At 36.0% G+C, this 11170-nt stretch overlaps 1 protein-coding gene across 1 annotated transcript; it reads left to right on the top strand.

Moving 5' to 3' along the window:
- The first annotated feature begins 803 nt into the window (after positions 1-803).
- LOC142235801 (uncharacterized) lies at positions 804-2206 on the top strand. The gene is made up of 2 exons (XM_075307059.1): positions 804-982; positions 1330-2206. The coding sequence occupies exons 1-2, from the start codon at positions 804-806 to the stop codon at positions 2204-2206; spliced, it is 1056 nt and encodes a 351-aa protein (XP_075163174.1).
- The last annotated feature ends 8964 nt before the right edge of the window (positions 2207-11170 follow it).

Genomic DNA, 11170 nt, shown 5'->3' with positions numbered 1-11170 from the left:
ACATATGATTTTTATGAAACATTCATGCCCCAAACATAATATAATCTAACATATTAACATAGATGTCCCAAACATTTAGTGTTAGTTTAGGAACATTACATGTTTGCACTTAAATATATTGTGTTTTAAAATTGTGCCCAAAACACATTTTGTTTATATCGGAACATATGAAAAACATATTTTTCTAACAGTGCAGATAGGACATTATCGTTGTGGGAACAATCCCTGAAATCCCATAACGATTTGCCGATGTGGTCTCAACTGGATGAGTTCCTAATCGAACGTTTTGAGATTGTTGAGCGTTTGTCAAGCATTCGCTCTACGAAGGAAGGTTATAATCACACTGATCAGCGGGTTAATCGAACTCAAGCTTACCATTCCCAGGAGAAATTGGATTCTTCTTGTCCTTTATGTGAAGGCAATCATTCATTGCGTATTTGTCAAAATTTCCGAAATTTTTCGGAGCAAGAGAGAATAGACTTTGTATTTAAAAACAAGTTATGCAATAATTGCCTCTCTCCATTTCATAAGAAACAGAAATGCAAAAGTAGAAATAAATGCTTTATATGCCAGAAATCGCACCATACTCTTTTGCATTTAAAAGGTAGAACAGTCACAGTGCCTGAGAGCGATAGGGTGGAAAATGCCTCGAATACAACAGAAGCTCCTCGAACCCATAGGGATGATCCGGCTCGAAGGACCATGAACAACTGGGGTTTCAGGAGAGGATGTCAAAGCACCAACTGACACCAAAAGCGCTTAATGAGTATACGACTCCAGAGGTTGTGGTTTTTGTGGACTGTATGTGGATATTGGGTATGCAGAGAAGACAGAATCCCAAAAACTTCACAGAAGGTTCAATGGATGAAGTTGCTAGGCGAGATAATATTGTTATTTGGGTTGGGAATGGTTCCTCGAGCAATATGGGAAATCATAACCCAATCCAAAATAATTCAAGAGAGAGAAATGAGACGAAACACAAGTGGGTTAAATTTGAGTTAAGCCTTTATTCGAGGATGATCTTACCAAGTAATTCTATTCGTGGCTGCGGGAAAATAAAAAGTGATTTATTGAATGTTTCATACCAGCCAGGAAACCTTTCGATTTTCTATTTAACTAATTTTTAGAACTAGTTGAAATTATCTTTTGACATTTATCGATATTACTATCTTTAGTGCAAATCGAATAGTCTCATACATTTCAAGTGATTCTTAAACGATAATTTTTTTCGTTACAATGCAATACAATTCAAATTTCAAAATTCAGAATGATTTACTTTACTATTAAAATCAAATTCAATTAAGTTATAATTACCTTGAACTTAAAAAGTTCATATTTGCGCAAATCACCAACTGTTAAGGCATATGTATCCGTATTCGTGTGTTTTGCAACAAAAGCGGTGCATTTAGAACCGTGCTCAGATTTGTCTTCTGCGGCATTCGAGGCTGCGTTTTCTCGTTTTGTTGGGAGGCGAGGACTACCCCGAAGGGTAGTATCGGACAATGGACGAAACTTTGTAGGAGCCAGTAGAGTGTTGCTAAGAGAATTTTCCCAATTCATAAAAAGCTCATCATCTGATATTTCGAATAAATATTTGTCCCATGGCCTCGAATGGAGCTTCATCCCACCTCATGCTCCTCATATGGGAGGGTTGTGGGAAGCAGCTGTTAAAAGTTTTAAACACCATTTTAAACGATTAGCAGGCACACATAGGTTTACGTTTGAACAACTTGCCACATTGTTGGCCCGTATAGAGGGCGTTCTCAACTCCCGTCCCATATCAGCTCTTTCGGAAGACCCAACGGATATAAGTGCGTTAACACCTGGCCACTTCCTTAAAGGATCACCGATGGTAGCCTTACCTGAACCGCTATCTCCGAACCTTTCGTTAATAAATCGTTGGACAAAATTGAAGGCCATTCACCATCAGTTCGCCATTCGTTGGAAAGAGGACTATTTGAAGTCGCTTCAAAAACGTTACAAGTGGAAAGCGCCACAATGTAATATAAAGAAGGGTGATTTAGTAGTAGTGATTGACGAACTGCTACCGCCTAGTGAATGGCGGCTTGGTCGAATCGAAGAGACTCAACCCGGTTTAGATGGAAAAACTCGTGTTGTTCAAGTGCGTACTGCTATGGGTCTCATAAAACGGCCAGTTGTCAAGTTATGCTTACTACCGTACTTAAACGTAGCCGAATCAAATTAACATTAATTCAAAATCTCCAACAAATTGGAGAGTTATTTTCCATTTAACCGCACTTTACTTTTTATCCTTACAGATCAGCTAACTCCAACGAATCACGCAATCCAGAGATATATCGCTGCATGTTGTGTAAGCGGTTTCACAGTATACGAACCTGTCCAAAATTTTTGAGGATGAAGCCAATAGACAGATGCCGAACAGTGCGCCAACTTAAATATTGCGTAAATTGTTTAGCGAAGAGTCACACAGTTGCCAAATGCCACTCAAAAAATAAATGTCGTAAATGCCGTAATTACCACCATACCATGTTACATCCGAATGAGTACATGGTTTATGCTTCTGGCAACCGTCAACAGCCACCAAATTCTCATACGCCTCTAGCACAACACAAAAAACGGACGCAACAAACTAATGTAAAGACGGGTTCAAATCAACGGAAATTCAACAAAAAAGCTCCACAATCTAATACAAACTCTGTCCCTCAACCATCTATCAATCAGTATCTTTTATCAGACGCAATTCGCTCATTAGCTTCAGTTCTTTGTGCCACAAACCAAACTGATCATTCTTAAGTCCGGCGCCATGTCTAAACAAGACTGTTTAGACTTAATTTAACTATAACTTAATTGAATTTGAATTTAATAGTAAAGTAAATCATTCTGAATTTTGAAATTTGAATTGTATTGCATTGTAACGAAAAAAATTATGGTTTAAGAATCACTTGAAATGTATGAGACTATTCGATTTGCACTAAAGATAGTAATATCGATAAATGTCAAAAGATAATTTCAACTAGTTCTAAAAATTAGTTAAATAGAAAATCGAAAGGTTTCCTGGCTGGTATGAAACATTCAATAAATCACTTTTTATTTTCCCGCAGCCACGAATAGAATTACTTGGTAAGATCATCCTCGAATAAAGGCTTAACTCAAATTTAACCCACTTGTGTTTCGTCTCATTTCTCTCTCTTGAATTATTTTGGATTGGGTTATGATTTCCCATATTGCTCGAGGAACCATTCCCAACCCAAATAACAATATTATCTCGCCTAGCAACTTCATCCATTGAACCTTCTGTGAAGTTTTTGGGATTCTGTCTTCTCTGCATACCCAATATCCACATACAGTCCACAAAAACCACAACCTCTGGAGTCGTATACTCATTAAGCGCTTTTGGTGTCAGTTGGTGCTTTGACATCCTCTCCTGAAACCCCAGTTGTTCAATATGTATTAGAAGTTTAGGAAAATTAGAGTCATTTTTACAACTTTTCAACTAAGCAGTGGCGATTTTACAAGGAAAATGTTGGTATTTCGACCATTTTTGTCTAAATCGGAAAAACATATATATGGGAGCTATATCTAAATCTGAACCGATTTCAACCAAATTTGGCACGCATAGCTACAATGTTAATTCTACTCCCAGTGCAAAATTTCAACTAAATGGAGCAAAAAATTGGCCTCTGTGGTCATATGAGTGTAAATCGGGCGAAAGCTATATATGGGAGCTATATCTAAATCTGAACCGATTTCAACCAAATTTGGCACGCATACCTACAATGCTAATTCTACTCCCTGTGCAAAATTTCAACCAAATTGGGGTAAAACTCTGGCTTCTGGGACCGTATTAGTCCATATCGGGTGAAAGATATATATGGGAGCTATATCTAAATCTGAACCGATTTCAATAAAATTTGGCACACTTGACTACAGTACTAATTGTTCTTCTTGTGCAAAATTTTAAGCAAATTAGGGTAAAGCTCTGGCTTCTGGGGCCATATAAGTCCATATCGGGCGAAATATATATATGGGAGCTATATCTAAATCTGAACCGATTTCTTCCAAATTCAATAGGGATCTATTCTGAGGCAAAACACATACTTGTGCCAAATTCTAAGTCGACTGGACTAAAACTGCGACCTAGACTTTGATTACAAAAATGTGTTCACGGACAGACGGACAGACGGACATGGCTATATCGACTCAGGAGCCCACCCTGAGCATTTTTGCCAAAGACACCATGTGTCTATCTCGTCTCTTTCTGGGTGTTGCAAACATATGCACTAACTTATAATACCCTGTTCCATAGTGTGGAGCAGGGTATAATGACCAGAACAATTATCGCCTTGTATAATTTGGAGAAAATTCTTTCTTTACGTTCTGCGTAGACATTAAATCGGTGTCAGTGCTATAAGCGAAATGCTCGCCAAAAGATAAACAGAAAATATTTATAATTAACCAAACTCAATAAATGAATGATTAGCTACATTTTAGAAGGGATTAGTTTATTTTTTTTATCAACCAATAAAATTAGACCTAGAGCTGCTAGACAACATGGCCAAAACAAAAAACTACAAATTTATTTTGAGAAATATCCAAATACCACTTAAACGTTTTTCAGTGCAAAACTGGCTTTTATAGAATGTGGGCTTTAATTTCTTGGCTACATTGTCCGATTAAGTTTATTTTTGTTTTCTAATTCCAATCCACCTACAGGCGATGGAAAAATCAATATAATTCATGTGGCACGTGCTCCAAATGGGAAATGAAATGTTGATTTTCAGCATAGTTTCGACTGGCATTTGTCAGATATTGAGTATTGCATGGTTGCATGATAACAGAAATTGCAGTCAAAAGAATATGATTTGGGTTGGTCACCCTACAACAGGGTGGCAAGCTAAACTCACACATAGCGTAAAAAATGTTTGGCCATAAAGTCTCTAAAAATTTAAAATTCATTGTTTAAGTTAGAATAAAGTTTAATTTGGTTTAATACACTGAAAAAAAATATTTCAGGATGTACAATTTACAAAATATTAAGGACAAATTTCTTTAAAATAAAGTTTATAATCTTTGCTTCACAAAAATTTTTTTTCATTAGCTAGCCTCTACAAAGCCAAATGTGGCGCTGAGGCATACTATGAATTGTAATGAAATAATATATTGAATAAATAATAATAAAAAAAAAAAAAAAACAAATAAGGAAAGTCTAAAGTCGGGCGGGGCCGACTATATTATACCCTGCACCACTTTGTAGATCTAAATGTTCGATACCATATCACATCCGTTAAATGTGTTGGGGGCTATATATAAAGGTTTGTCCCAAATACATACATTTAAATATCAATCGATCTGGACAGAATTTGATAGACTTCTTCAAAATCTATAGACTCAAAATTTAAGTCGGCTAATGCACTAGGGTGGAACACAATGTTAGTAAACAAGTATATACAGCAGTAAGTTCGGCCGCGCCGAATCTTAAATACCCACCAACATGAACCAAATATTAGGGTTTCCTTTGAAATTTCAGGAGGGCTTGAGGACTTGAGGACACTTCCCGAAGATACATTTAAAGATTTCACCTATGAGGACTATATCAGATTCTGGATTTATAAGAACCATTTTTGTTTGAGTTTTAGAGGAATCATTAACATCTCTTGCAAGTGTGCAAGAAATTTATAAAATAACGACTCGATTTGAAATCTTAAATCTGTAGAAGTAAAATCTGGAAAGTTTACATTGAGTTTCAAGCAATTTTCATGATCAGTGCGCCTTCTACACCCTCAACAAGTGAAGCCGGTCTATATGAAGGCATTACCAAATGGACCGATAAAAACTAAATCCGATACACGTTTTTGTGAGCCTAAAATATTTACAATTTCAGAATATTTACAATTTCAGGCAAATCGGATAAAAACTACGGTTTCTACAAACCCAAGGAGTTAAATCGGGAGATATTTCTTATGGGGGCTATACTAAAATATGGACCGATACTCACCGTTTTCGGCACACTTCTTTATGGCCCGAAAATACCCTAGATTTCCAATTTCAGGCAAATTGGATAAAAACTTCAGATTCTAGAAGCCCAAGAAGTAAAATCGGGATATCGGTCTATATGGGGTTATACCAAAACATGGACCGATACTCACCATTTGTGGCACACCTCTTTATAGTCCTAAAATACCTATAAATTTCCAATTTCAGGCAAATTGTATATAAACCACGTATTCTAGAAGCCCAAGAAGTAAAATCGGGAAATCGGTCTATATGGGGGCTATACCAAAATATGGACCGATACTCACCATTTTCGGCACACCTCTTTATGGTCCTAAAATACCTCTTGATTTCTAATTTTGGACAAATTGGATAAAAACTACGATTTCTATAAGCCCAAGACCCCAAATCGGAAGGTCGTTTTATATGGGGACCATACCAAAACATGGGCCGATACTCACAATTTTTGGCACACGTATTTGTGGTCCTACAATACCTCTAGATTTCCAATTTCAAGTAAATTGAATAAAAACTGCGGTTTCTATAAGCCCAAGAAGTAAAATCGGGAGATCGGTCTATAGGGGGGCTATACCAAAACATGGACCGATACTCACCATTTTTGGCACACCTCTTTATGGTCATAAAATACCTCTAGATTTCAAATTTCAGGCAAATTGGATAAAAATTACGATTTCTATAAGCCCAAGACCCCAAATCGGGAGGTCGGTTTATATGGGGACTATATCAAAACCTGGACCGATGTAGCCCATCTTCGAATTTGACCTGCCTGCAGACAAAAGACGAGTTTGTTCGATACCATATCACATCCGTCAAATGTGTTGGAGGCTATATATAAAGGTTTGTCCCAAATACATACATTTAAATATCAATCGATCTGGACAGAATTTGATAGACTTCTTCAAAATCTATAGACTCAAAATTTAAGTCGGCTAATGCACTAGGGTGGAACAAACACATTGGGTAAACAAGTATATACAGAAGTAAGTTCGGCCGGGCCGAATCTTAAACACCCACCACCATGAATCAAATATTAGCGTTTCCTTTGAAATTTCAGAGGGTTTGAGGACAGATCAAGCAGAATAGTTCAACCAGTACACTTCCTGAAGATAAATTTAAAGATTTTACCTATGAAGACTATATCAGATTCTGTATTTATAAGAACCATTTTTGTTTGAGTTTTAGCGGAATCATTAACATCTCTTGTAAGTGTGCAAGAGAATTATAAAATAACGTCTTGACTAGAAATCTTAAATCTGTAGATTTTCACCCGAGAAAAAAAATCTGGAAATTTTACATTGAGTTTCAAGGAATTTTCATGATCAGTGCGCTTTCTATACTCTCAAGAAGTGAAATCGGTCTATATGGAGGCATTATCAAATGGACTGATAAAAGCTTAATCCGATACACGTTTTTGTGAGCCTAAAATACCAGAATATTTACAATTTCAGGCAAATCGGATAAAGACTACGGCTTCTAGAAACTCAAGGAGTTAAATCGGGAGATCGTTCTTATGGGGTCTATACTAAAATATGGACCGATACTCACTGTTTTCAGCACACCTCTTTATGGCCCTAAAATATCTCTAGATTTTCAATTTAAGGCAAATTGGATAAAAACTACGGTTTCTATAAGCCCAAGAAGTAAAATCGGGAGATCGGTCTATAGGGGGGGCTATACCAAAACATGGACCGATACTCACCATTTTTGGCACACCTCTTTATGGTCATAAAATACCTCTAGATTTCAAATTTCAGGCAAATTGGATAAAAACTACGATTTCTATAAGCCCAAGACCCCAAATCGGGAGGTCGGTTTATATGGGGACTATATCAAAACCTGGACCGATGTAGCCCATCTTCGAACTTGACCTGCCTGCAGACAAAAGACGAGTTTGGGCAAAATTTCAGCACGATTGCTTCATTATTGAAGACTGTAGCGTGATTACAACAGACAGACAGACAGACAGACAGACGGACAGACGTCTTAGAATTTCTCCCTGATCAAGAATATATACTTTATTTAGTCGTAAATAGATATTTCGATGTGTTACAAACGGAATGACAAACTTATTATACCCCCGTCACCATTCTATGGTGGAGGGTATAAAAATATGGGAAATATTTAAATCTGAAGCAATTTTAAGGAAACTTCGCAAAAGTTTATTTATGATTTATCGCTCGATATATATGTATTAGAAGTTTAGGGAAATTTGAGTCATTTTTACAACTTTTCGACTAAGCAGTGGCGATATTACAAGGAAAATGTTGGTATTTTGGCCATTTTTGTCTAAATCAGATATAGTTTTTCTGATTGTCTAAATCAGAAAAAACTATATCTAAATCTGAACCAATTTCAACCAAATTTGGCACGCATAGCTACAATGCTAATTTTACTACCTGTGCAAAATTTCAATTAAATCTGAGTAAAAGATTGTGGTCATATGAGTGTATATCGGGCGAACAATATATATGGGAGCTATATATAAATCTGAACCGATTTCAATAAAATTTGTCACACATGACTGTACTACCAATTGTACTCCAATTGTATATATGGGAGCTATATCTAAATCTGCATCTGGGATCGGTTTATATGGGAGCTATATATAATTATGGACTGATATGAACCAATTCCTGCATGGTTGTTTGATACCATATACTAACATCACGTACCAAATTTCAACCGAATCGGATAAATTTTGCTCTTCCAAGGGGCTCCGGAGGTCAAATCTGGGGATCGGTTTATATGGGGGCTATATATAATTATAGACCGATTTCGACCAATTTTTGCATTGGTGTTTGAGACCACACGCAGAGAAGAAACATTATTGTCACAATCATATTCGAAGAGCAAAATAATATGATAGGAGCTATTTTTGCGGCGACCATGTAGCATTTTAACCTGCAACCATGTTGGCTCAGTGAACATGGTTCTAAGAAAAATATAATTGTTCTCATCTAAAATGTTATTATATTGATAAAAAGAATTTTGTTTGAATGAAAAGATAATGGTCACGATTTAAAATGTTATGGTATTCATTAAAAATGTTTTTCTCCTAGTTAAAAGAACATGGTCACAACCTAAAATGTTTTGATCTTTATGAAAAAACTTTTTTCATCGTCGAAAAAAGGACGCCACTTGAGAAAAGAAAACACAAAATTAACTTTATTTGTTTGTTTTTATTTATTTATAAACTAATTCATTGTTTATTTGTATTTATAATGTCGTTCAAGCAAACATCACATATTTTTACACACTCTATTTTATTTCAATTTCAACAATAGGTAATTATTCCATATTTACATCGTGCCCATCATGTAACTGCAAATAAAAATAAATGATCCATATAGCAAAATGCAGAAAAAAACAGGTACATTTTTTTCAATTACACTTTCCTTTGTTGTGTTCGCATAAAACCAAGTGTCACTTCTGAATAAATAAATTAACACAAAACACAGTAAATCCGTATTCTCCATCCATTCCAAGAAACAATCAACACACGACTGACGCGCAAAATGAAAATCGTGTGTACCTGCTCAATGTTTTTATAAAATTCTTTTCGCTGCAAAAAAGTTAAAAAATTAAATGTTCACAAAAAAATGTAAATGGTCTTTATGGCCATGTAATGATTCTAGACATGTCTATACTTAACCTGCAAAAATACTTTTTCCCTGTAAAAAAGTAAAAAAAAATTGAATGGTCAGGTACATGATTTTCCCGACCATTTAATGGTCTCAAATTCTATCATTTAAATGATAGAACATGTTTGCGGTATTTGGGAACCATTCAAATGTTTATAGCCACCATACATTTTTCTCCGCTCGAAAACTATTTTTACAAAGACAAAATACATGGTTTTTGCGGAAATTACATGCTCTAGATAAGCATTAAATGGATGCGGCTACCATGTCCAAACATGATTTTTCTGTGCGTGCATATATTAACACCATGTACCAAATTTCAGCCGGATCGGATGAAATTTGCTTCTCTTATAGGCTTTGCAAGCCAAATCGGGGGATCGGTTTATATGGGGGCTATATATAATTATTGACCGATGTGAACTAATTTTTGCATAGTTGTTAGAGAATATATACCAACACCATTTACCAAATTTCAGCCAGATCGGATGAAATTTTCTTCTCTTAGAGGCTTCGCAAGCCAAATCGGGGGATCGGTTTATATGGGGGCTATATATAATTATGAACCAATGTGGACCAATTTTTGCATGGTTATTAGAGACCATTAACCGACACCATGTACCAAATTTCACCCCGATCGGATGAAATTTGCTTCTCTTAGAGGCTTCGCAAGCCAAATCGGGGGATCGGTTTATATGGGGGCTATATATAATTATTGACCGATGTGGACCACTTTCTGCACGGTTGTTAGAGACCATAAACCGACACCATGTACCAAATTTCAGCCGGATCGGATGAAATTTGCTTCTCTTAGAGGATCGGCAAGCCAAATTTGGGGGTCCGTTTATATGGGGGCTATACGTAAAAGTGGATCGATATGGCCCATTTGCAATACCATCCGACCTACATCAATAACAACTACTTGTGCCAAGTGTGAAGTCGATAGCTTGTTTCGTTCGGAAGTTAGCATGATTTCAACAGGCGGACGGACGGACATGCTCAGATCGACTCAGAATTTCACCACGACCCAGAATATATATACTTTATGGGGTCTTAGAGCAATATTTCGATGTGTTACAAACAGAATGACAACGTTAATATACCCCCATCCTATGGTGGAGGGTATAAAAAAAATAATTTCTTCTACATTGTGTATATTGCTTTATAGTGTATAATCTTTGCATTTTCGTTACATTTAGGACAATATTTATGGAAATTTGTGTCTCTCTTTTAAATTCGAAGGTCTTTGAAGTAAGGCAAATTTTCTCTAAAGTAATGAAAAATGTAAAGAAATGATCCTTAAATCAACTGATATAATGAATCTTTATATCTAAGATAAAAACGCTTCAAATATAGGCTAAGACTTACATTAAGGATTGAGATCTTTAGTTTAAAGTTTTTAGGTATTAAGAAATGCCGTTTTACTTTAAAGTATCTATTACAATTTGGATTTTTAAAGTGGCATTTGTTTATACATGAATAGCTTTATGATCGGGGGATCGGTTTATATGGGGGCTATCTAGAATTATGGACCGATG

The sequence above is a fragment of the Haematobia irritans genome, chromosome 4 (genome assembly GCF_050003625.1).
Source record: "Haematobia irritans isolate KBUSLIRL chromosome 4, ASM5000362v1, whole genome shotgun sequence".
In the NCBI taxonomy this organism is placed as follows: domain Eukaryota; kingdom Metazoa; phylum Arthropoda; class Insecta; order Diptera; family Muscidae; genus Haematobia; species Haematobia irritans.
Note: the sequence above shows the minus strand (reverse complement) of the source record. Positions and strands in the feature narration are given on the sequence as shown.